This window comes from Oryctolagus cuniculus, chromosome 10 (genome assembly GCF_051225735.1).
Source record: "Oryctolagus cuniculus isolate XC-2025 breed Fujian yellow rabbit chromosome 10, ASM5122573v1, whole genome shotgun sequence".
NCBI classification, from domain to species: Eukaryota; Metazoa; Chordata; class Mammalia; order Lagomorpha; family Leporidae; genus Oryctolagus; species Oryctolagus cuniculus.
Genome location: NC_142876.1, coordinates 79538265 through 79565748, shown reverse-complemented (window position 1 = coordinate 79565748; position 27484 = coordinate 79538265). Strand labels below are relative to the sequence as shown.

Sequence of the window (27484 nt, the reverse complement as noted above, 5' to 3'; positions counted from 1 at the left end):
CATTATGTTCTAAACACATTCAGGTGCAACTACCTAAACATTAGAAACATACATCTATATGTGACAGGTTTTTGACAGGCTTTTTATTCAATGCAAAGCTCTCTAGTCAGACTGCAAGGGATTCTTTAAAAGCCAGAACTTACTGCATCTACATAGTGAAAAGCGTAAAACCTACTTGATTTTGAGATTCTATTGCTATGTTTCCTACCCAGAAAGCTAAATATTTTTTCCTCCTTCTTTCCCCTAGAAAGTGCTTTCGTATAATCCCAGACTTTTTTCCCCTTACAATTTTATCCAGCAAAGAACAGTGCAATTAAATTTAGAAGAATAACAAAATAATTTAGTAAAACAAAGATAGCTAAGTATATGATTTGCCTTTTAAAATAAAGCTAATAATGGCAGGAAGGTGATAGTTCTAAAATTACAGACACCAAGAGTGAGAGACAACATAGCATGAACAAGAAGGGGTTAATCCTCCAGTGGGGTTCCAATCAATACGTAATGATTTGGCCACACAGATCCAAGTCATGGGATGCTTTGATCCGCGCCATGTGGTGCTTGGGGAAGAGTATCTGTTGCACTCGCCGATGAACCATATTCTCAAATATTTTCTCTATTAGATTTCTGCATCCAGACTCCTTTCAGACAAATTATTTTTACAGTCGTTTCCATAACCTTAGATTCCATCAAATAGAAATGTAAAACTAACATTCAGAGCTCTGTTTTGTACTCAAGCACATTCCCTTCATGGGAAGGGCTGTTTTGCAACTTACTCCACTGCCTCTGCCTGACTTTGAACTTCAAGCACTGTGAATCCTGAGCACACACTCACAGGTATGTGCACACACACACGCAGATGCCTGCATTTTACATCGCCATCAGGATGTGTGTTCTTGTATTTTATCGGTTCACATTATTAGAGCATATGTGCACAAGTGCCACTTGTCCCCGACTTATAATTAATCCACAGTGAGTAGACTATGAACGCTGAAACTAAGGAGCATTAAGAGTAAACACACACAGAGCTTTACTTCATCAAAGCTCATTAGGTCTCCCGGTTATTTGTGGATGATTTTGCTAGAAACCTCATTTGAAAATAATGACAAGCCGTTTTGACCTAAAGTAGAAAATAAAAAATAAAGTCTGGGATGAGAGAGAGAGAAGGAGGGAGAGAGAGAGAAGGAGGGAGAGAGAGAGAAGGAGGGAGGGAGGGAGAGAGAGAGGAGGAGGGAGGGAGGGAGGGAGAGAGGAGGGAGAGAAACCACTTGTGAAAGTCAGGAAAGATACTCCTCGTGCAAGAACAGCGGAGGAACTGAGATAACTGTGCTGAACGAAACTCATAAAGCTCCACAATAAAAGCACATTCCCTAAGCCGTTGAGGGTAAAATTCCATCAGACTCAAGGAAAGAATCACTACCTCTTCGTGATCATCTTCAGATACATTCATGAATAAAGCAGACATGATTCAAAAGTAGAATTTTTAAAAAATTATTAGAAATGAAAGAATCCTTCAATTGTACTAAAGCCTGAGACAGAAGAAAATCATTTAAAAAGAAAACTACTAATAGCTGAAAAAGAAAAAAAAACGAATATTCATAATTATTTTCTGTAGTATATTTTGAAAGATTATTTAGAACATTCTCACATTTTTAAAATACATATTTGTTGTGGGAAAAGAACAAAAATTCCTCAATATACACATGCACACACACGCTTTTGACAAAGGCAGGCATGAAGTTGTCTAACATTCTGTAATATTCAACCTTATTTTGTAAATAATCTCTTGGGGCCGGCGCTGTGGTATAGCCAGTTAAGCCTTTGCCTGCAGCACCAGCATCCCATATGGGCACTGGTTCAAGTCCCAGCTGCTCCACTTCCGATCCAGTTCCCTGGCTAATGACCTGGAAAAGCAGAAGATGGCCCAAGTCCTTGGGCCCCTACACCCATGTGGGAAACCCAGAAGAAAAGCTCCTGGCTCCTGGCTCAGCCCTGGCCATCGCAGCCATTTGGGGAGTGAACCAGCAGATGGGAGATGTCTCTGTCTCTCTCTACCTCTCAAATAAATAAACAAAATCTTCTTTAAAAAAAATTTTCTTGTTACCCACTTTTTTCCTGAAAAACCATACTTCCTGACTGTTGCGGTCCACTGTGGACCCTCTTGGCTCCGGCCCTCTGCTGAGATTCACCTGATGCTTCTTCTAGCTGGCTATGGAGGTTTCCTTCTGCTAGTTGCGAATCATGTCAGAAAACAATCTATCAGGCTGCCCATTCCAGGATGTTACAACAGATTTCTAGCCAAGGATACAGTCAGAGAAATGGAATCATTCAATCAATGAGTAACAAGATTTAAAACCCACTATGAATATTCTATCAAGTTGCTCTTTTTTATCCTTCCGACGAGTCCATTCTTGGCCGTTACGTGTCATTCTGGGCAGTTCTTCAATTTGGAAACAAGGAACCTGAACTAGTTAGGCTGCAAAATTATTATCATTAATCAGGAACCATAAACGATCATTCTGTGTTTCTTGAATGGAGCCACGAGTGTTCCGACAATAACATGAAAGAAAACAACAACAGGCATTTGCAAAACAAATTTATGATGAGAAATAAGATGGACAAGACATAACAACATGTTTTCCATTCCCTCTTCTGTTTTCTGGCTAAATCATTTGTAAAGCATGGCAGAAAGGTAGAGCCATCGCCTGCAAAGCTGGCATCCCACGCAGGCAATGGTTCATGTCCCAGCTGCTCCACTTCCGATCCAGCTCCCTGCTAATGGCCTGGGAAAGCACTGGAGGATGGCTCAACTGCTCGGGTCCCTGCACCCACATGGGAGACCCAGAAGAAGCTCCTGGTGCCTGGCTTCAGCCTGGCCCAGCCCCAGCCGTTATAGCCATTTGGGGGTGAACCGGTGATCACTATCTTTCCTGCCCTCTGTAACTCTGCCTTTCAAATTAAATTAAAAAATAAACCTTTTTTAAAAAATCACTTTTCTGTAAGAATTTTATTTCAACTTGGTACCATTAATTCAAAGCTAAACACAGATGGCAACACACTTTGTCCTTAGAGGGTCAACCAGTTACACCTGAGTCTAAGGAAACGCCAACCCCTCACATGCAGGCACATATTCGCACCATGGGAAGACCTTCTGAACGTGTGTCTCACACTTGAAACAGTATTCTGTATTAGGAAGGATGCTATGCTCTTGTTTATCTGAGTCTGCACAATACTGAGTCGGCTAAGGAACAGAGCACACTCCCCAGGGCCTCCTAAGAACCCCCACCCCGACATCACTGTCCACAGATGACTCTACACTTCTCTTCTGATGCATCACTCCCTTCAAAACGGGACACCTTCCACACACACTACTCGCTTCTCGAATCTGCACTTTCAAACATACATTTGTCTGATGCAAGCGTTTCACTCTGGGAGAAAAGCAAATGCCCTGGCAGGGGTGCAGGGACAGAGCATCTCCAGGAAGAGGGGTTCAGAACAGTGGCAACTGCTGCCCCTGCGGGGGTGTGCCGGGGTCAGGGTTTGCTGGGAACCACTGTCACTTTTTAAATCTTGTGAGGTTTTCATTTTGTATGTGACGGAACTATTTTGCTGTACAATCATTAATTTTTTTTGTTCAGACACACACAGTATAAAAAAAAATCACAGGCTATGCATGACTCGATTTTCAGACTGCCATTTGCTGTGACAGTGGCATCGCGAAAGGCACATGCTCGCCGCACGTGTGGCGGAGGCTCGCTTCTGGCCTTTGAGTCATGCTGTATGAAGCACCACCAGACAACACCAGCTGCACCTCTGAATGGAAGCGTTTCTGTTTCATCACAAAAGTGGAACAGGCATTTATATTCTTACTGCCTTTTGGGTCGTGCCAAAAGGGACAAGAAGGGAAATAAAAAATGAGCAAAATAATGTTTTTTAACTTGAATTAATTTAGAACTGCATTTACAGAACGAAAGATGGTGGGAAAATGACGATCGGAGCATCTGACGGAGCAGCGAGCCCTCTCGTTTCCATCAGCTGCGGAAGGGAGCTCGCCAGTGCACCGAGGAAGCCGTGGGAGAGGCCGCCAGGGCCCGTGCTGGATAAAGATCTGCCTGGTCTTTAAGGGAATACAACCCACTAGCGCCAAAGTTTTCATTTTCAAACTTCAGGGTCAACTGTTTAATCAAGTGCTTTCTGTTCTAACTTCGTGGAGCGAATACCACCGGGGGCAGGGCAGGGACCGCTTACCCGTTCATATCCACATACTACTCAGTGCCTCACACGGCACCCCCGGCTCACAACCCTTATGCTGCTTTATGAATGAGCAGACAATAAACACTGTGCTCTGTTTCACTTCTATGTGGATGCACGCTAAATCAGCGATGGTCTCTAAAAAACAGAAATTCTTTTAGGTAAAGACCAGAATTATGCAAAGCCGCGAGATGATATTAAGATACTTTTCTATTATTTAATTTTGCTCTGAGTATGAAGCACAGACAGTATGCATTCAAGAAAAGCCAGCTGATTTAAATTTCTCTTGATAATCCTTGATATGTAAAAATTAAGTATAATTTTAACACGAGAATAGTGATAGCATTTCAGATGAGAAAGAACCAGCTTGCTATGGAAAGCAGCATTACATATAAATATGTAACAAACACAGCAGATATTCAGTGTGGGGCAATGGTGTCATTCGTGGCATTTTTACAAGGTATTTCTGTCCATTATTTCTTCGACGTCAGAACATACTAGCCAGCGGTGCCCTTGGCCTTTCAGATTGTATCTGCTAGGGATGGGGAACTTCTCTGTTATGTGTCCACGCTCACTGCTTACCCCAAATCTGAACCTAGAATTATTAATTCACCTGCTCAAAGCAAGGACAATGTCTCAAGTCTGTCACCTGTCGTCTGTAGTGATCGTTACTCAGCTAGCCCCTAAGCTCACTTTCCCTGTGGCGAATGAGAGCGGAGGAATCTTCGAAGGAGATGAGGAGAGCAGAGATGGCCCTGAGCCCTGGACCCTTCCTGCCAATATAAACGCCCAGGTTCCCTGCGGCTGAAGGCCCATGCTCAGCTTTTCCTGTGCGCTGACCCGCGTTCCCGGGGCTGCCCGCTAAGCCTCTCCCTGATTTGTGGTCTCCTCTTTCCTAATCTGCTGCCTCCTTCTTCTGTAAATTTCGGATTCATCTGCAGAATGGGTTGCACCTGTGCACACAAGTGCGCACCCTCTCTACCCCCAGATCATGCCAAACTTACAAACCGTGCAGTATTTCACGGCCATGGTGCTTGGCAAAGGAAGCTACGGAAATCCACTTTGGGCATTCTCTGATCACTCAAAATTGTGGAGCCTTTTCCTAAGATTCTCCCAGAGTTCTCTCTCAAATATCCTAAAATTCACCCATTTGAAGTGTCCACATCCATAGTTTTCCATATATTCAGAGCTGCATACCAATCACCACAATATTACCACCACCTCATTTTAGAACACCGTCACCCCCCAAGAGAAATCCTGTACCTACCAGCAGTCAAGCTCCACTTCCTCCCAAGCCCCGCCCATCACTGGTCTACTGTCTCCAGAGCCCTGCCTATCCCAGACGTTTCCTATCAATGGATTCATATACCATGTGCTCTTTCGTGTCTGGCTCCTTTAACCCAGCGTTCATGTTTGGGAGGTTCATTCATTCATTCACACTGTGGCACACTATCGGTACTTCATTCTTTTTCTTACCTGAGTATGAGGCCTTAGATCTCAGAGGGGCAGGAGTTTGGCCCAGCAGTTTAGATGTCTGTTTGCCGCATCAGAGTACCTGAGTTCAATTCCTGACTTTAGCTTCTGATTCCAGCTTCTTGCCAACACAGACCATGGCAAGCAGTGATGGCTCACCAACAGGATCCCTACCACCCATATGGGAGACCTGGATTGAGTTCCTGGCTCCTGGCTCCCATCCCTGCCCTGCCATGGGCATTTGGGGACTGAACCAGCAAATGAGAGCTCTGTCTTTGTCAGTCAAAAAATAAAATTTTAGAGGCCAGCACTGTGGTTAATCCTCCGCCTGTGGTACCAGCATCCCATATGGGCACCGGTTCTAGTCCCAGCTGCTGCTCTTCCCATCCAGCTCTCTGCTACAGCCTGGGAAAGCAGTGGAAGATGGCTCAAGCACTTGGGTCTCTGCACCCTTGTGGGAGACCCGCAAGAAGCTCCTGGCTCCGGATTGGCTTAGCTCCAGCCTTTGCATCCACTTGGGGAGTGAACCAGCAGATGGAAGACCTTTCTCTCTGTCTCTTCCTCTCACTGTAACTCTACCTCTCAAATAAATAAATAAATCCTAAAAAAATAAAATTTTAAGTTCATGGAAAGCGTTTTATGGGAAAACTACTATGCATGAATTTCAAAAACTTTTGCATCTAAATAAGCATATTTTCCATGAACTTTTAAAAGTGTCCTTGTACTGATCCATTATATATGCATGGCACACTTTTTATCTATTTATCTGTGGGTGAACATTTGGCCTGTTTCTACATTTTGGCTGTTGTGAGCAGTGTGGCTATGAACCTGCAGGTACATGAATTTGAGTACCTGTCTTCAGTTCTCTTGGCTACGTATCTGGGAGTAGGACTGTTGGGTCAGGTGGTAATGCTATGGTTAACATTTTGAGGATGTGCCAGACTACTTCCCAAAGTCTTTATAATCTCACCTGCACTATCTAGATGTTCCAGTTCCATACATCTTCACCAGCATTTACTGTTCTGTCTTTATTTCAGCCATTCTTGTGGATGTAAAGTGCTACCTCCTTGTGGTTTTGATTTGCATTGCTTTAATGATTAATGAAGTTGAACACATTTTCCTGTGTTTATTGGCCATTTGTATATCTTCTTTATGGAAGTGTCTTTTTAAGTTGTCTATTTTTTAAGTGGATTGCCTTTTATCATTGAGTTGTAAGAGTGCGATATACATCTATATCGATATTTTGGATACAAATATCAGATGTATGATTTACACAAACTTACTCCTGTTTTGTGTGTTATCTTTATACTTTCTTGAGGCTCAAAAGCTTTGTGGTTTTTAATTTTTTTAATTACTTGAGAGGTGCAAAGGGAACAGGTGCTATACACTGGTTCACTCCCTGAATGCCCACAGTGGCCAGGGCCGGGCAGGAAGCTAGGAATTCAATCCAGGTCTCTCATGTGGGTGGCAGGGCCTCAACTACTTGAGCTGTCACCTGCTGCCTCTCCGGGTGTGTAGCGGCAGGAAGCCTGATTCAGCAGCAGAGCTGGGATCTGAACACTGGTGCTGAAACACAGGATGCAGGCATCCGGATCAACACCTTCAACACTAGGCCAAGCACCTGCCTCATACAAAGGTTTTTAATTTTGATATAATTCAGTTTATCTGCTTTTTCCCTTTGGTTCTTTATATGTTTAAATTATGTAATATTTATTTCATTTGTTTGAGAGGCAGCCAGAGAGAGAGAGAACAAACATGAAAGACAGTGTGTTAGATCTGCTGGTTCATTCCCTGAATCCCTGCAGCCACAGGGTGGAAACCTAGTACACATTTGCCACGTGGGTGGCAGGACCTAAGTACTTGAGCCATCACTGCTATCTCCCAAGGTCCACATTCCAGGAATCAAACTCAAGAACTATGATAGGATCTAGGAGTCTGACTGACTTCTTACCCACTGGGTCGAATGCCTGTCCCTCGTTGTGCTTTAGATGTCACATCTAAGAAACCACCACCTGATCTAAGGTAACGAACATGGGTGCTTAGGTTTTCTTCTGAGAGTTTTTTAGCCTATGGTACAGTGTAAGCTGAATTTTGTATATGATGTGAGGTAGGGGTCAAATGTTTTTCCTTTGAATGTTGTCACAACCACATTTGATGAAAAAACAATTTTTTTTTTTAATTTGACAGGTAGAGTTACAGACAGTGAGAGAGAGAGAGAGACAGAGAAAGGTCTTCCTTCCATCGGTTCACTCCCCAAAGGGCGGGAACGGCTGGAGCTGCGCTGATCCGAAGCCAGGAGCCAGATGCCTCTTCCTGGTCTCCCATGTGAGTGCAGGGGCCCAAGTACTTGGGCCATCTTCCACGGCCTTCCAGGCCATAGCAGAGAGCTGGACCGGAAGAGGGGCAACTGGGACTAGAACCGATGCCCACATGGGATGCCAGTGCCGCGGGCGGAGGATTAACCTAGTGCGCCATAGTGCCGGCCCACAATTCTATTTCTAATGAAGTGTTTTGCACCTTTGTCGAACATCAGTTGAACATAAATGTAAACATTAGGATAGTTTTTGAATTTTCACTTTCCCTAGATTTCTTTCCCCAACATACAGCTCACGTTCTCAAAGGAACTGGCAGTTAAATTATAAAGCAACCTTTGGAATTATATTTAACTATAAAAAATAATTTTGAGGTTGGATAGATGGGGGAAGAGATAACTGCTTAATAAAAATAAAACCTCAGCAGATGAACTTGGTGATGAATGAATGCCAAGGGCCAAGCCTGTATCCCAGATCTCTGAACACTGAAAAGTCCTTTTCAGAATGTGCTAAGTGGCTCTCTCCACTTCACTCACAAATGGAATAGAACTTTACTTTTCATCAAGGCCCGGCACTGTTTCTACATGCCAGCCCCAGAAAGCTGTTCTCTAAATACACAGTTTCAGGACTGTTACAGTATTAAAAAGTGTTCAGTGCAAAACTGTAATCCTACCAGTGGCAACTTTCGAAGAAAGCCACTACTATTTCAAAGCTTTTTCATTTAATCACTTAATTCTTCAATTACAGCTCACCCAAAACCAGTCTCATTTTGTCTTTTTTCTTTCTTCCCTTTTTCATTCTCACCCGATTTCCTTGCCTGCTACTTTGTTATCATGTTTTACTTTCAATGAGATTGTTAAGTGTCCTATCAGGGCTTGCTTAGGTTTGAATATGGGGATATCAATCTCTGATAAATCAGACTCTGGATTTGAAATTACTAAATTTTCAATAACTAAGTGATGCATTTGTGAGGTATACAAGAGCATACAAAAAAATTCCTGGAAAATTTGAGTTAAAAGGTAAGTTTATTGGGGCTGGTGCTAGGTAAAGCCACTGCCTGCAGCACTGGCATCCCATGTGGGCACTGGTTCAAGTCCCAGCTGCTCCATTTCCAATCCAGCTCTCTGCTGATGGCCTGGGAAAGCAGTAGAAAATGGCCCAAGTCCTTGGGCCCCTGCACCCACATGGGAGACCTGGAAGAAGCTCCTGGCTCCTGGCTTTGGATTGGCCCAGCCCCAACCATTGTGGCCATTTGCGGAGTGAACCAGTGGATGGAAGATATCTGTCTCTCCCTTTCTATGTAATTCTACCTTTCAAAATAAATAAATCTTAAAAAAAAAAAAAGATCAGTTTATTATGGCACAAAAAATTTTGACATTGTATTTATGAGGGATCTTCAAAACACTCATGAAGATTGCATATTATTTTAAAAACTCTGCAGAAGACCAGTGCTGTGGCTTAGCGTGTAAAGCTTCCACCTGCAAGGCTGGCATCCCATATGGGCACCAGTTCCAGTGCTGGCTGCTCCACTTCCAATCCAGCTCCCTGCCAACTGCACCTGAGAAAGTAGCGGAGGATGGCCCAAGTATCTGGGCTCTTGCCACCTACATGGAAGACCCAGAAAAAGCTCCTGGCCCCTGACTTTGGCCTGGTCCAGTCCCAGTCATTGCAGCCAACTAGGGAATGAATCAGTGGATGGAAGAGTTCTCTGTCTTTCCTTCTTTTCTAAGTCTTTCAAGTAAATAAATATTTTAAAAGTAAGTAAAAAATAAAATCAAAAACTCTGCAGGCTGGAAACATTTTTTTACACTAAAATAAACAGATTTTCATTCCACTGTTCCATGAACTTTTTGAAGTCCCCTCCTACAGTAAGTCAGCTGGAATGAAAGATGTTCAACCGCATAAAATGCTAGCAAACTAGATGAGACAGCCTTGGTACCTAATCACAAACAAGCTTAAGAAGAAGAGCAATGCAGATTCACCATCACAAAAGACAGTAAGCAGGTACTACCATTTTTCATTTTAGAGTTTATACTTCTGAGGTTTTTTCCCCCTCCCATTATGTATCTTCTCCAAATCAGCTGGAAATCCAATCACAATCCCTTGCAGAAAACACAACGACCGGTCAAGTTTCTTCTTGTTCTGCATGGCCGCATCAAGGGGGAAAGGTCCTTACACCTGCCTGAAGGAGATGTGGGAACAGGAGACCCCATGATGCCAGCGCTGCGCGTGCTCTCCTGGCATTCTGTCAAAGTGACCTTTCTCCTTTAACTGTCACGGAAGACACTCAGGGAAGCAGATGGGCCTCTTACTCACACTGAGGAGCTGGGACACAAGGTAGCTATCACATTTCTAGCATAGAGCCATCAAGTTTGCTTCTCACTCACTGTGCAACACCACCCCACATGTTTATTAACTGCTTATGCAAGAGTCAGTTGACAGTGGGCTCAGTAATCCTACCACAAAGAGAAGGGTGTTTTGTTAAAGCCTATTAAAGGGCCCACCCTCGAGTGAGTGAAGACGGATTCTCCACCGGCTACAACACACACGTGCTTCTCGCCCCTTCCCTCTCATGCAGGGACTCCTTGACTCTCCTTCCCCAGAATGCTCATCATCTCAATTTTCTGCTGCTTTTCAAATCATGTTTAATTAGAGGATTTCACATTCCCTTGCGATATGATATTCATGAGTAAAACTTGCAATTGGAGTGACTGTGAATTAGTCTATTAAGCACCAGATTTGTGCTTTTAAACAATGATGGAGATTATTGTTATTATCTGCTCTCAGCATTGTGGCTCGAGATGCGAGGACTACCTGAAACTAACTTCGCATCTGAGACACCAGCTGTTCACCCCTGAGGTCCGGGGTGGTTTTCCCTTTGTTTCTTTCTTGCAGAGTAGAAGTATCCTGGAAGAGACTGGGTGGCCTCTCCTAGTGGTCCTCAGGTTGGTGTCTACCACCAGTAGTGGGTTGGTGACTATGAGTGGTAAACCAAACTTTCCTGGTGACAGCTTCCTGCACTGGCCTGCAAGAAGGAACGCTGACTAGTACCTCAGCATCAGGAGTCCTCAGTAGTTAACTTACTACAAAACCTATGCAAATTAACCAATTTTCAGAAAAACACTAAAACAGGTACCTGTAGACGGGCCAAAGACTGCAGATGGCAGGAATGACTCGAGAACCGTTGGCTGGGCCCCAGAGCTTATACGAACTGTGTCTAGGGAGAGGGCTACGCTACCATTCTCTCCCACTGCTGTTCCTTAGAGGAGCGCTTCTCAAACTTCATTATCAATTCAATAGTAATTTTGCTTCTCAACCTTTATTGTAGACAAAATGATCATTTTTAACTTCCAAAACCTTTTTAACTTGCAGATTCGGATGCGCTTGTTCCGGGATGGGGCCCAGGACTACACGTGTCTAACAAGCTCCTGGGTGATGCCTGCGTTGCTGGGCCAGGGCCACAACTTGAGCACAAAGGCCCTGGGAGTTCCTGGTTCTGCCCCTGCCTTCGAAAGGATTACACTTAGAGATGCACTTAGAGATGTGCACTGAGAGAGCGCCTTCTTTATGCATCACAGGTCAAAAAGAAAGGCAGAGAAGGATAAATATGTGAAGGGATGGCATTGGGCAATCTCACTAACAGCTACAAACTAGTAAAAATGATGGTTGGCTCAGAGTTACTGAAGAACTGTAAGCAATGCTATTAAATGTGTGTGGTGTGTGTGTGTGTGTGTGTGTGTGTGTACATAAATTACAGGTAAGGCTGAAGGAAGTTAGCATAGGGAAAAGGTCATTCTCTGTTGCTGTTTAACAAATACCAACTTTTACGTGAGCACAGACAGAGCTGCTGAGTGATCTGGTCAGTGAAGGTTTGCCAGCTGCTACACTGATCAAGCCCAGCCCAGTGCACACTCTTCAATCAAGGGGTCTGTGACGGCACCTCACAACTCCACGGTCCCCACCCTGTAACTGTGCTTCAGGTATCCTCTAAGCCCGGAAGTAGGGACCTATGTGAGGCAAAGAGGGGCTGGGAGGAACTTTTGTTTAGGGAAAGAAAGGAACAGGTCTAGATTTTTCTAAGAAAGCAAAGGCTTAAATGCACCCAGTCAAGGTTCCAATCCTCTGCAAAAAATCAGGGATTCCTATGAGAATGGGCCACCGCAGGATACCGCTGCACTCAGCGGTCACCCACGCGGTGTCAAGTGGAGCAAGAACGCTTATTTAACTTCTTGTACACAAAATACAAGCCTATCTATCTAGCACCTCTGACCTCTGATTTCATGGATAAGGTTTTTCTAGGATGAAAATCATTTTACTTAACTTTCACATGACTCCATATGAAGAAAATCAGATAAGCAGACCAGGGAAAACCTCGTGATAATGGGGCACATAAAACAGGCGACTGAACCCAAAGTTCATGACGTCATCCCTCCAGGAGATGGAGATGCAACTGTGGCTGGACTCACCTCCTCGGTGGATGCTGAGCCTGGGGCAAGTCTCTGGGACACACTCTAATCAGAATTCTCTCTCAGAGCCACCCTGGACTAAGGAGACAAAGACCCACAAAGGTCCCAAGGCACAGGTGCTCCGGGGACCCAAACTTATCTTTTGGGACCCTGGGGTGTCTCATGTGTACGGTGAGCATCTGACTAGCAACTGGCTGCCATACCAACGGTAGCAACGTGACACTGGGCATCATGGTGGGCAGGAGGTCTGGCAGTTACTTCCCATCACCAACCCTTTCACTAAGCAGCCTTCTTCCATGTCCAGTGACACGCATGAAACACACCATTTCAATTCTCAGGTGCCAGGAGGACACGGCATGCAGGACAACAGAGCAGTGGAGTGACAGTGCTGGAGGCCGGCTGGTGCATTCGGCTCACGACACAATCACAAACAGGGAGCAGGTGGTGACAAGGGCAGAAGGCCTGCGTGTGCACGGTGATGAGTGAAGGAATAAATAAAGGAAAAGAACAAGGAGAGGCAGAGGTCCAGCGTTTGTCACGGATGCCGCTCAGGACTATTCTGAGTTTGCAACTAAGAGCTGATCGCTTGCAGCATTAACACTGGGATCTTGTTAGGAAGACAGCAGGCTTTCCAAGGACTGGTATGAGCAACTGCGACCACGGGGATAGGGACCACTAATCCACAAGTTATTAGCACCATTTACGCCAGCATTCTCATTATGTCAGTGCTGCGGCGTCTGCGTCGGTGCATCACAGGGTCTGCGTGGGTCCTGCCTGTGTGTTAGAGGAACCGACGACACCCGGAAAACCAGAGGACAGAACAGTTCCGATACTAATTCTTACTTATTTTCTCCCCATTCTCTTCACGAGTCAGTGCAAGGCCTCCAAGAATGATATCAGATTCCAGAAAAGTACCATACAAGAGAACCAGACGACAGAGCAGGAGACGAATGGGCAACTGGGCTAAAGACACAAAATGCCTCCGAATCCTAAGGCACTTGTGCTTGTGTTTTCTTAGAATCACTCCCTACTTTCTAAATTACTTTTGTTTCTCCGTAGTATAAGATGCTTCATTAACGGTCACTGGATTAAGCTCTTCTCTACCTTTAATTCAGCAGATTTTATCGCACAACTAGTTGGCAAAAACCACATTAGGTTACTAGATCAGTCTCCACCGTGGGATGCATACGTTCCATGTGTGTGTGAGAATATTAAAGTTTTTATGTGAAGATAACGTCAGAGCTTCTAACGCACACACACATGTGTGTTTACGAATATGAGGGGAAACTTCAAGAACCTCATGTAAGATGAAAATAAAGGTAAGTATAGGGGCAGGTGCTTGGCCTGGTGGTTAAGACACCCTTGTCCCACACTGGAATGCCTAAATTTGATATGTGCCTGTAGCTCCCGACTCCAGTTTCCTACTAATGCAGACCCTGGGAAGCAACAGGTGATGGCTCAAGTCACTGGGTTCCTGCCACACAGATTGAGTTGCTGGCTTGAAGCTTCAGCCTTGGCCAAACCCCAACAACTGCGGGCATTTAGGGAGTGAGCCAGTGCCTGGGAACTCTTTCTTTCTCCCTTTCAAATAAATAAGTACAGAAGTAAATTTTAAAGGTAAATTTGTTTTGGTGCAATTTTGAAATCCATAATAAGCGTTTTCCATGAAGTTTTTTGAAGTACCCTCTTGAATACTTCTCACACTGTTAGAAAACTATAGGCAATATATTGAAACATCTATATTACTGATTAACAAATACTTTCAGTAGGGATGTATTTCCATTTTTTTTTTTTTTTTTTTTTTTGTTACTGATGAGGTGAACAGTCAGGCAGGTTAGGAAGTCACTGCATTGGTTATGACTCAGTAACTTCTCACCCGCCAAAAGGCCTTGGCCCCATTCTCCGGCGCTCAAACAGGAAGGGCTCAAATATTCGCTCTGGGCCTGATGGCATCAGGAGGAGCTCAGCTGCTGGAAGGAACAGAACCAGAGCAGAGAGAGAACAGAAGCACCAAAAGAGGGGAAGACAAAACCGGGGCACTTACAAAGGACTTGCAGGGCAACAGTGGCAATTTTGAAAAAGAACCGGGCTCCATAAAAGAGTCTGCATTGGCCCAGAATCTGGAAGACTTCTCCTTTGAAAGAAGTTTTGGCAACAAACCCAGATTCTCCTAACTCAGAGTAGCGGGGCTTTGGAAGAGGAAGGGTGCCTCAGCCCAGGCACGGGCAGAGAAGTTGGGGGGTTTCCAGGCATGGCTCTCAGGGCACAAGCCCTGGGCTCGTGATTTCCACAATCGGAAACAGAGGATTCCTAGGCAAGGTGAAGACTGAGACGCACTCTCCCCCGGACCCATGCATTCCCCCTCGGGCTGGCCAGGTCTCCTCAGAGAAGGTGGGGCCCCGGCGGGCAAATCTCAAACTACTCTTGAGAGCTTCCAGGCCTTGACATCTCCTGCAGGCCACTTTCCTCCCAGCGCAACATCCAACTTCATGGTTATCAACGCCTTTCCTTCACGGACCTGGCCCGCGGCGCGGAGGGGGCTGAGCACACACCGCGGGGGCCGGCGGCACTCCTTATTTCCACAAAGCCCACGGCCTACACGCTTCCATCGCTGCGCTTCTTTGATAACCAACAAGAGCAGGTAAGCTTTATTGAGCACCTACTACCGTCTGCGACTGAAACATGCAGTAACTCATTTAAGCCTCACGATTTAATATCTGAGGCAAGACCTGACACAGCAGGATTCAGTAACTCAAGTGGGCAGCCGGCCTTCCACGTCCAGCTCTGCAGCCCACACTTTTACGGCCCCACTAAACAACACAGCTGCCCTCCCACTAAGGAGGGGATGGGCCAGGATGCAGCCAACATGTCATACCTTTGGCTCTGCCTCGGGGCCTTTGCTTCTGCTGTGCCCTTAGCCTGCTGGGCTCTTCCCTTTCTTCCCTCTCTCTGCAGGTCACTGGGAGGGTTTGCCAGAACAGCTGTTCCAAATAACCTTAGCCCCACCTAGTAACACTTAGCTCCTTCCCTGCCCCCCCCCCCCCCCCCCCCGGAACCTAACTCTCGCTTCTGGTTTTCTTGTACTGCACCGGGAACTCTGTGTGGGCAGCCTCTGTCGGCTGAGCTCACAGCAATTACACACAGGGCCTGGGATACCATCTGCCCATGCCCAGAGCTTACTAAGTCCATGTGAGTACTTGTGAGTACTGCCTGGTGACCAGTCCTGCTGAAGAATACACTTTTGTTGCTGCTGAACCCTGGACAACATCTCATTTATTCCTGTTCAGTTTCTTTTTATTTCCGTTTGTACCATCCTCTAATTTATTCAAACGCCACCGGATTATTCCGGCTCTTGGTGTCAATTTTTTTCTAATTAAAGTAAACTGCCATTTATTTCTCACACTGATCTTTAACACGAGACGTCTTGTTCTTGTCTTAACTATGACTCATACGGGAAAATGTGAGTTGAATGAATATAGGGGCTCATATGGACCGCAATGTTCCCACCAATATTTCAGATATAAAAGTAGAGACAGAGCCATAGACCCCTGCCTGACTCGTGGGTCTATAGTAATAATTTTGATGGAGTATTAGCCTTTTGGATGTATGACCTGCAATTCTACCAGATGACTAAAATGACCCCTTTGAAAGCAAATACCACATCATTTACACAAACACTTCAGGTCTGCTTCCCCTTCTGCCATAATATATCCTCAAACTCCTTCAACATTCATGGCCAAGTTGTAAAATACGCACTACACAAAAGAGCCTTCAAAGATACACCTCAAACAATTCTTTTTAAGCAAAGAAGAACAACAACAGAAAAAAACAAAGATGGAGGGAGAAGAGGAGGAAAGAAAGAGATCACCCTATCATCAGACTGATCTCCTGGAGGACTATAAAAGGGATGAAATTTGCAGGGCATAAAAATGTGTCTATTTGTTTAGGGAAGTCCTACAGGTAGTATAAATATCATCGCTGCAGTTGCTATGGGGTCTGTTTGTTTACCAAACAAGAACACAAATAGCAGAACAACATCTGAGTACAGTATATAAATGGAAAAGGCTCTGGTGCATTTTCCAAAGTGCCTTTTAAAATGTCCCTATTTCTCATCTGAGGCGTGGGGCGCTCTGCTTTCTCGATTCTCCCTTTGTACTGCTAGTACCTCTAAGGAATGCTTTGTTGCTCTCAGATTTCTGAGGTTGATAAGTGATTTTCTTCTCCTTTTCCTTTTTCTCAAGGCTTAAGACACCAAAAAAACAGGAAGCCCAACAATCCAAACTGGACAACAAAAATAGTTTTCACAACTGAAAAATGACACAGAGAGAGGTTCACAGATAAATTCTAGTATGAGCATGCAGTCCTTAAGTTAACTTACAAACATCACCAAGAAAGATCTGTACATATGTGTTTCAAACTTTCTTTTTAGAACATGGACAGACAGCAAATTTAGCTTGTAATCTGTCCCTCTTCTTTTGAGGGTGGAAAGACAGAACGCTCCCATCCACTGTGTCAGTCCATAAGTGCCTGCTCCTACTGGGACTGGGCCCGGCCTACACCAGGAGCTGGAAACTCAATCCCAGCCTCCCCCACGAGTGCCAGAGACCCAATGCTGAACCCAGCACCACAACCTCCTAGGGTCCGTACTGGCAGGGAGCTGAAGTCAGGAACGCGGCCCGGTTTCCAACCCACGGACTCGGATGCAGGACGTCAGCATCCTACCTGGTATCTTAACTGCTATGCCAAATGCTTGCCCGTCAAAGTGACTGTCTATGAAGCGGATATATTTCAGGCACCAGCACTAGACCTGCTGGGTTAACCGTGCGCTTCTAAAAATGAAGGAGGGACCAAAAAAACCAGCACGCCTGTTCCTGAAGCGAGTCCTTAGGTACAGGTGTGCGTGTGTGCGCGTGCGCGCTCCTGGGTGTGTGCACACACTGTAACTCAGATCTCCAATACAACAAACCGTGTGACAGAGGCTGCTGGCGCGGCGGCGTACTTTTCACACTACGCTGACCACGGCACCCGCCCGGCTCGGCCCTGCCGCCTCTCCGTGAATGGGACAGCTCGCCATATGGGCGCAGACACTGAACAAGCTGTACAACTCTCGGCGACATGTGCCCGGGGGACTGTCCCCTATTACCACCACCTGCGCGCAGGCAATTGTGCTCTGTCTGTGCAGTGGCACCGAGGAGCCCATCAGAATGTTATTTTTGAGTACACACAGAAAGGAAAATTACAGTTAAGAGAATTCTCAGGCTAGCAGATCTGTTGCTCAATTCCCGAAATAGTTTCCCCAAGGAACGGTTATCTTCTGTACTCACGCAGGCAGAAGTGACAAGCTGGAACACATATTAACAACTTCCCTTTGTGGGCTTCCCCTATTGTTTTAATGAGGAGAATATACTTTATGATATACTTAGGACTTGGCCGATTACAAAGGGGGGTGGGATAAAGAACTTCAGGAACGCTATGCATATGTAACGCGCTCGTTTGCATGGCCCCAGCCTTGCAAACTGCCACTCAGCAGAGCCCCAGCTCCCTTGGAGAGACCTGCAGAGCCAGGCTACAGGGTAACACTAGCCGAAAATAACAGCAGTAGCAACGGGCTGGCACAGCAATGCAGAAAAGTCACTTTGTAAAGGAGCAAGCCGACTTCCATGAAGTCTCCGGAACAGGTACCCCACTCCACACCCTCTCCAATATCTGGCTTCAGAACCTGGGAAGCCTAGCTGCCATATATTCCCCAACAGAACGATGGCCAATGGCACAACTTTCCCAAGCCACATGGCCTTCTAGATGGAGATCCTTAGCTTCCCTTCTTGCATTTCTGGATGGTTCCGATGGCCACCAAAGACAATTTTCTCTTCATCCAAGCCAAGGAGTAAAGGTGTGCATTTCATTAAGAACGTGTTACAGGCAAAGGGTGAAAGCAAGCCAGTGCAATGGGTGAGGCCATCAGAGGTCCCCAAAAGGTTGCTTCTCACTCTTCTCCTGCCACGTGCTTTCCTCCAGCGGCCCGGAGGAGCATAAACGCTCAGAAAGCTAACGCGCGTCGGGGAGGAGGGAGCTCAAGCCCTTCTACCCAAGTGCAAACACCCGCAAAACAGTTGGGTGCCAACAAAGGGATTTGGCAGAAAACTCGCATCAGCAACAGTAGCACATCAGGAAAGAATGTCTACCCAAGAGATCAAAGCAACTGGCGGGTGGGGAGGGGTCCAATTCTGGGAAGGGGGGGCAGAACCTGGCATGTTAGACATGCAACAGCCTGCAGTTGCGATACGTATTATACAAGATCCCGAGGGGGAAAAAAATTAAAGTCAACCAAACTTAAGAGAAACTTATAAAATGAACATGACTCTTCAGACCACTGATGTCATTTTATGGGAAAGCATTTATCATTTAAACACAATAAATAGGAAAAGATTTATAGAGTCTAATGATGCAGTGTTATGGTGAAAGGCACTTTATTGAGGTACGGCACAACAGCTGTTAGAGAATAATGGACGAGTTTTTTTTTTCTTTTAATCACCCCACAAAGTGAACAGTCAAGAACACCCATAAACCTTTCCCTCATAGCATGCCAGTATTTTACAGATTTTTCTCCCCTCACCTCCCTGTGCGTGTGAACAGCAGGCAGGGGGTACAGCACCATGTGGCATGGCCCTGGAGCCCTCCCTCCTACAGCTGACACCCAGAAGCACGGGGCCGGGATGCACTGACGCAGGTGGACCACAGCTCTCCAGACACGGCAGCATGACCAGCCCACAGGGGGCTTCTGACACAGGGTATATGAGGCTACCGAGAGTTTGCTTTGGAGAAGAAACAAGCACCAGTATTTTGTCCTCCGTAGCTGACCAGGCCTACTTCTCTTTCCTGTTCCCCTACACCCAAGAGACAGTCTCCTGACTCCCAGCCCTGCAGAAAGTTGGGGGCAGGGAGAGGCAGGTAAACCAGCAATAGGGAATTTCTTCTAAGCATGGCTGCACAGACAGGTCTGGCCCCTGGCTGTAACCCCGAGAGGTTATGACCTGGCCTGTAGCCACTTGAGAGTCCCATCAAAAGCCTGGATTGGTTTTCATGAGCCACTCACCTGGAAACCACCAGAATGTGGCAGTCACTGGAAATACTGAGGGTCAGGGAGACCTTGGGAGCAGGCCCTGCATGGTCACTAAGTAGCAGTTGCACAGTCATTCTGGGCCCCAGCTACACCAGCGGCACAAATGGGACAGTGCTCCAGAGGGTTATGGTGAAGATGAATGGGAAAATCAATGTCAAGCCCTATGCCAAGTCCTTCCTGCACTGTGTCTAACCCCAAGTCACAGTTCAGTAACTGTTAGCTGCATTTATCACCACCACCATCTGTCAGGTCCTGATTTCCTAAGAGAAACTAGAATCTGGAAGAGGTTATGCCAGAGCTACAGGGGAGCCAAAGTGCTCCAGCACAGGTCTCGCGGTAGCTGTTGAGAGGGACATGCTAGCTGCTGGGCCATGTCTGCAACATGAACTGAATTTGGTGGGGGCAAATTCTGGTCTTTCCAACTGGATCAGAATCCAGGTGAACTGAACATGTTGCCGCCTGCTTCTCAAACTTGACCGGGCAAGCCAACTCCCCCGGGGATAGGGCTACAAAGCAGGCTGGGGGCGTAGACCCTGAGTTTCCAAGAAGCTTCTAGGTTTTGATGGCAAAGCTGTGGACCTGCAGCCTTTGAGAGCAAGAATCTCAGGTATATGCAATGGCTACATAATCTCACAGCCTGTCTCTGACCGACGGAATCCAAGTCGGCCTGAGAGAGGCAGAGAAAGCTGTGTGTTTAACAAGCACACCATAAGAACAGCATTGGGCCAGCTGACAGACACTGGTGTGACGGTTAAGGTCAAGAGTATGTAAACTTTATCAATGGATGGCCAGATACTAAATACTCCAACTACGCAAACTTGCCCTTGTAGTGTGAAGGTAGTCACAGACAGTATGTAGAGGGGTGTGACACTGTCCCAAGAGAACTTTATTTACAAGAATCAACAGAGGGCCCAATTTGGCCAGGGTTAACCCGCCAGTCTCTGTGAACAGATCACTTCTGTGTCTTAGCATGGCACTGGCAAGAAGTAACAGCAACAATTTTAAAGACAACTTGAAACAATCTGGCCCCAGGTTCCCCAAAATACTGTAATGGGAAAGAAAGATTTAGGATAGTTTGCTCAATGTTTCACTTCAAAAGAAATAAAAAACAATATCTGACTTTTCAAAAATTTTTAAAAAATTACAATGAGAAAGAACTATCAGAGGGGACTCCAATTTCCTGCTTAAATATCTGGCTTAACAAACCCTAAATCTTAGTGTGAGAATATGCAAAAGATAAAGAGTCGTGTATCTGGAACAGTTCTGAGAACAAATTTCTAGGATTTTAGCAAATAATTCAAGAGCACCAACATTTATTCATCAACACAGAATCCAGTTAAAAAACAACAACAACAAGCATATCTGTGTTTCAAAATTCCCTGCCTTTTGAAAATAGCAGGACCCATAAACCCAAACGCTACTGTTATACAGCCAAATACGTGGCAATATGTCAAGAGGCCATAAATCAAAAACAGACACCGTGGATCACATGAGATTGTCCAAAAGTATACTGCCCCAGCAAAAACCTTCGGGGGTTATTTGAAGGCAGCTGCCAACCGTGGAGCGCAGAAAATGCAAGCAACTGGAATCCACGGGGCGACGTCAATGAATGAGAATGAGAATGAAGGGGAGGGCAGGATTATCGTGACTGGACAGGAGCAGGTCAGACCTTGGAGAGAAAAGCACCCAGCCTGGGCCCACTGTTTGCGAGAACAATGAGATGGCCTCAAAGCAAGCAGAGGCTGCGTGCACAGCCACCATCTTGGCAGAGGGCAAAGAAGCCTGGTGCACCCGATGCGCAAGCAAGCCCTGAACCAACAAGTAGAGGAGCCGTGAGTCAGGAAAACACCCAAGTCGTAAAACATCCACTGAGGGTGGCTCGAGCCAAAGGCAAGAGGCTGGGAAGGATCAGAAAGAAGGGAGAATTTCTCATTTGGGCGCCAGAGGACAGCTGAAATAAAGACCATATGATGAGTTCAATGAGCGATCGCAAGATTTATAAGGCAGGAAGGAAAGGGAGGGAGGGTGCTTCAGGAGGGAGGCTTGTTTCGCATTTACCTGTGTGCACGTCCCACAGAAGGAGGGGTCAGTTTCTTCTTTCTGTACTGTTTCATACCATAAATGATTTACATTTTGATCATCGCACCCACCTCCTCTTAGGGAAAGGTGATTTTCCTCTAAACGCAGTGATGTGCACACAGTAGGTTGTCAATATATGTTTTGTTTAACTGAATTTAAATTAAAAATGTCTTTTAAGGGCACTGGGTAGAACTGACCATAATGAAGTAGTCACTGCTAAGCTGAATGGAAACTTATGGTACTGTTTGAAAAGACACACCTGAATTTGGATCCTGCATATGTACTGCGATTGCAGGTTACTAGTTATTTTACTTCTTTGAGTCAATATTCTCATCTGTGGAATGGGCACAACAACCTCATGTGGATAAAATGAGACATCACTTCCTAGGCCAGTGTCTAGCACAGGCTCCGCACTGAGAAGGAACTGATCAAACGTGAGTTCCCTTCCCTTTCCCTCGTGTCCCATAACAGAATGTGATACTTAGAATTTTAATTCAAGCAATTACTTAAGTAGTAACTGCTATTTGTATTTACATAGCTGCTTTGATCCAGGAAGCTCAAAGGGCTTCACTAAATTTAGCATTTTAATAAATGTTTCATTTGCATTCTGTTATTCTGTTTACCCACACCAAAACTCGGAAGTTTCTAGAGCGAGACAGACAGTTCAGGAAACCAGACAGAAACTCCTCCTCTGCTGGCCAGCCAGGCCTGGGAGTTGTCCATTTACCTCTGAAGTCAAGATCCCCTGCTTTCTGGGGAACACGACAGTGGGAGGCTGTAGTGCACCTGCTCCCTCTTGAAGCTCCCCTCCAGCTTCAGCCCACTGAACCCGATCCTCTCAGGTACTAACAGAGGTATGTGAATTTCTATGTAATCAGCACCATAAACATCACGACATTGTAGAGAGAAACCCCGAAGCACGGAACACAGGGCACCAGCACTGAATTCTAATGATGCCGCCTGTCCGTGACCGCACGGGGCCAGGATCTTAACAAGCCTTGATTTGAGCACCGGCATCCGCCCCACAAATCACATGGGCCGCCCCCCGTCACAGTGCTGAATGCTGATAAATGTGCCCCCCACTCTGCACAACAGGGATGTGGGTTTCCACTGGCAATCTTCACCAAAGTGTGTTTTTCCCCCTCTCTACACTCCAGGGTTTACCCTGAATGACTTAATTATAATTTTCCTTGTGTAAGACAAATTAAAGAGGAGAGGAGGAGTGTCGTGCCAAGCACATTATTTATCTCTTTAACAGATTGCAGCTCACCAAACCCAGAGCTGTGGCTGCGGCGGCGGCTGCTCCTGGGAGCCGGCCCAACGCATGGGGCAGCAGAGCAGGCAAGGCGGGTGCTGGTGGCATGGAAAGCCGCAACCCAGGTGAGACTGCTGGACACCGCACTCCTGCAGCTAGCAAACAAAACCGCTCACAGTGCTACCTGCGTCCCACAGGTTCTCCCCCGGGACAGCTCCCGGTCCCTTTCAGAAAGGATTCTTAAAGCTGCTAACTCCGAGTGGAGCCGGTGGGGCGAGCTTATGACTTAGCGGGGCAGGAGCTCTTGCTTGTTCAGATCTGGCTGATCTGATCACAGCGCAGGAGGGGAAAGGATCACACAGAACGCCGGCGGGGGGTGGGGGTGGGGGTGAGCCCGGAAGGACACATCTGCTACACACGCATGCTGACTGTGGGATAAAACTTCCCCAGGGCTGGGACCAGGAACTGCAGAGCCAATCCACAGCTCACTGCACAAGTGAGAACATACTTCTACAGCGCTATAGTGACAGCTTTTCTTCTTCTTCTTTTTTTTTTTAACCATTTTCTACTACTTAAACTGGATATCACACTTGTGATTTTTAAATTAACCATAATAAGGTAATGACACATAATATTCATTTTAAGTACCTATATATACACAGCTGGCTAGCTAATAATTGATTTTTTAATGATCAATTCCATAAACTTAAAACTTTTACATTTTTTTAACTTAAAGTGCTCATTTGTCTTGTCTTAGCTCCATTCATTCCGTTAAAATGTGCTGACTCGAATTTTCTTTTAATCCAGCCACGTCTAAGAATCTACCAGATAATATAAACTGAGAGATTCAAGAGATTAGCTGGCGGCGTGTAATTTCACACTTGCTTCCTCCCTGCCTGTGTGATTTGAAAACTCAGCCTGTTTGGGCATCCAGATGAAGGTTCACTGGAGTCTGAACTCTCTTCTGATCCACATTCTAATGCAGGCATGCACTGTACTGCAGCTTCCGTCCACACAAATAAGGACGAGGAGAAACAACAACAACAAAACCAAGCCAACTTTGTCTCCTGGAATGGGACTGGCTCTCAGATCCGAAAGACATGAAGAGGGCTATTCTTCCCCTGCCTGCCTTCTTGCTAATCTATCGCCCGACTGCAGATCCATAACCTCTCAGAAGGAAACTGAGCACAGTGCATCTCAACAAGAAGAGTTTTCTGTGTCACAGGAAATCTGGGCAGGCTCCACAAGGGCCGACGAGATTGCAACAAATACCTTAAGTGCATCCCTGGGCATTCTTCAGTGTGTGGGCTCCCCTGCTTATGGATAAGGCTGTAATTCAATCATTCCACAGTCAATGGATGACATCTACCTTAGGACATCAAAAGGAAGCACGGCAAAGGACAACAGCCTAGAACCTTTTCCTGAAAGCTATTTAGGATCTTCTGTTTCTTTAAAAAAAAAAAAAAAAAAAAAAAAAAAAAAAAAAAAAAAAGACATCGCAAGCGATTATAAAGCGAGAGCTAAGATCGGCTTCCAGACACCTCTATCTATCCTCACTGGGAAAGAACAGAAGCCAAATTGCACCCGATGGCTCCACAGATTCCTTCTGTCCACCACTCTAGTCTTCAAAGTCTTCTAAGCTGATTCGTTTAAACATCTTTCAGTTCTTCCACGTCTGCCACCGAAAAATCATCTCTCAGGGTAGCTGCAAATTCTGGTAACCTCTCATGGCTTTTAGGCCTGAATGTGATATATGAACACGTGTGTGTGTGTGTGTGTGTACAGTCACATGTCACTTAACAGGGGGCGCATGTTCTATGAAATGCGACATCAGATTTCATCATTATGTGAACATCAAGGAGTACACTTACACTGACCCAGGTAGTAAAGCTACACACACACACACACACATACACGCACACACACACGTACACATTTAGGTCATGCAGACTTAGGTGTATGTGTATACACACACAGTGCAGGCTACCGCTCCTAGCGCCACGATGAACAACATGAGACTAAAGCAAGCACATGGAAAACAATTCAATCCACAGATGCAGTAAGCACAAGATACATATATATAAAAAATATATACATATTTTTATATATATATATATGCGAGCGTAACATGGCATACTGTTTTACAGAAAGCTTAAAAAAAAAGTAGAAGGAGCACTCTCTAAAACAACGATGCAAAGTACAGTGTGGTCAATATGTAAAGCAGTACCAGCCATGTACCACTGCTACCCAGTACTACACTTGATACCTCATTGTGTATGCTATATTTTCCCATGAGAGGCAGCACAGCAGGTGTGTCCACCAGCCGAACCGCATACTCACAACTCACACACAAGTCACGCCGTGTCCCACAACATCACAACGGCCACACACATGTCACCAGGCAATAGGAATTCTTCAGCTCCACCGTGTTCCTCAGGGACCACCGCTGCATATGCGAGCCAGCACAGAGTACGCGGCACAGGCCTGCGTACTCGTGGGCTCTTCAAAAAGGTCCCAAAACATGGATGTTACTTTTTTTGCAAGATTTATTTATTTTATTTAAAAAGCAGAGTTCAGACAGAGAGAGGGAGAAGCAGAGAGAGAGAGAGAGAATCTTCCATCCATCGGTTCACTCCCCAAATGGCCTCAACAGCCAGGGCTGGGCCAGGCCGAAGCCAGGAGCTTCATTCAGGTCTCCAACATGCGTGCAGGGGCCCACGGACCTGGGCCACCTTCTGCTGCTTTTTCAGGCACATTAGCTGGGAGCTAGATTGGAAGTGGAACAGCCAAGACTTGAACTGGTACCCATGTGGGATGCTGATGTCGCAAGTGGCCGCTTTAACTCACTGTGCCACCATGGCAGTCCTGGACACTATCTTTTCATTTAATTTTCTGTGAACTTTTTCAAGTACCCTTGTGTGTTCAGGTGATTTTTCTTCTTAAGATTTATTCATTTATATTTGAAAGATAGAGTGACAGAAAGAGGAAGAAATATTTTTCTAATAGAAAGATACACACCTTAACCAGTAGGCCTAATATTTTCAGGAATGTATGAAGTTGTATTTGTAACTGCTTAACTGAAACATATAATTAAAAATTTTTCACTGACTTTTATATTTAAAAACAAAGACAAGCATTTGCCTTTTCCTGATGGAAATGGTGCTTACTATCACATACTACTCTTAAGATTTCTTTTTTCCTATATGTGGCAGCTCTGCATATGAAATGCACAGGAAACAGTGTAAAAATAGTAAACTGGAAAAACTTTTCAATTTTAGGAGCATTAAATATTCTGCTTTTGAAAACCTTTCAACAGCAGTATTAATGCTTCTGGGGGCTACGATACAGTAACACGAAAGTCACAGCTTTATGTTCCTAGAGCTCCTGGCTCACATGATGTATTCCAGATCTCCCAAATAACTTCAGCTTCGCCTAACACTCACGTGATGCTCAGGAAAGCTAGAAGATATCAAATCTCAACTTCCCAACAAGAACAGAGGGGCAGAAATGACACTATGGCACGGTACCCTGCAGGCCCTGCTGTGCCATGCTGGTTTGCACACGTGCACGCGCCAGGCCCTTGCATTTCTCCTTCACACCCTCACTTGGTGTGTGCACAGACAGGGCCACATGCCGAGTGGACACGAAGATGGCCAAGCTGAGCTCCCTGCCTTCCTTGGGGACCGTGTGGAATCATGCATGCTCTCTGCTTGCTCAAACCATGAGTCACAGTTGCCCACGGCAGTCGCTTCCATCCTCTCAGGAGCGAGTTCAGCTCACAGGGAGTGAGCACCTGGCCCAGAGAGAAGACCTGGGAGCCTGGAGAGCCAACCCATTCAATGAGGAACCATACGACCTCTGCCCGGGGCCCCAGGCTGGGAGCTCATCTTCCACATGGAAAAGGCGCCAACAGTTAGACGCTTCACACCCAAACCATCCTGAACGCATTCTTAAGTAACTACAGGCACATGCCAATCACATGCATCCAATTAGGGATCAGGAGGTAGGGCGAGGCCAGGCCACCCACCCCGCCCGACGCTAAAGACGCCGTGGACACCTGTCCGTGGCTCGCTCCTACCTTTCCCTTTTGGGAGTGTGGACTGAGAGCTGTCCGTTGGTAGAGGCATGTGGGTTCATTATTAAGGAGGTCTTGGAAGGCGCAGAGGAGGAGACACAGGTCGTGGTCAGGTCCAGGCTGCTGTGGTTGCTGCCCGGGTTCTCCTCTGCAGTATGAGCGCTTGTCACTTCTTTCCAGAGCTGCTGCAGTTCTGTTGGAATCATGCCTGAAACAAACAAATTGGATAATTAAATCAATTAACAGCTAATTCCGTCCTCTTCAAACAGTAATTAAATCAAAGAGTCAGTAAACAAAGCCTAGTGTTGGGGGGGGGGGAGGTTTTTTTTGGTGTGTGCAGGTTTTTCCCTCCCTCCCTTCCAACCAAGGCAAACAGGGACGTAATAATAAGCATGTCCTCCCACAGAGCAGTGAGCTCAAGTGCCCTCATCACACGCACGAGACGCTCGGGAAAAG

At 45.8% G+C, this 27484-nt stretch overlaps 1 protein-coding gene across 31 annotated transcripts in view; it reads right to left on the bottom strand.

Moving 5' to 3' along the window:
- Positions 1–27484, bottom strand: part of FOXP1 (forkhead box P1) — a 465689-nt gene that overhangs the window by 58253 nt on the left and 379952 nt on the right. For all 31 annotated transcript variants that reach the window (XM_070050577.2, XM_051852212.3, XM_089305428.1 and 28 more), the window contains one exon: positions 27032–27236. In XM_070050577.2, the coding sequence (XP_069906678.1) occupies positions 27032–27236 (205 nt within the window). The remainder of the gene's footprint in view (positions 1–27031; positions 27237–27484) is intronic.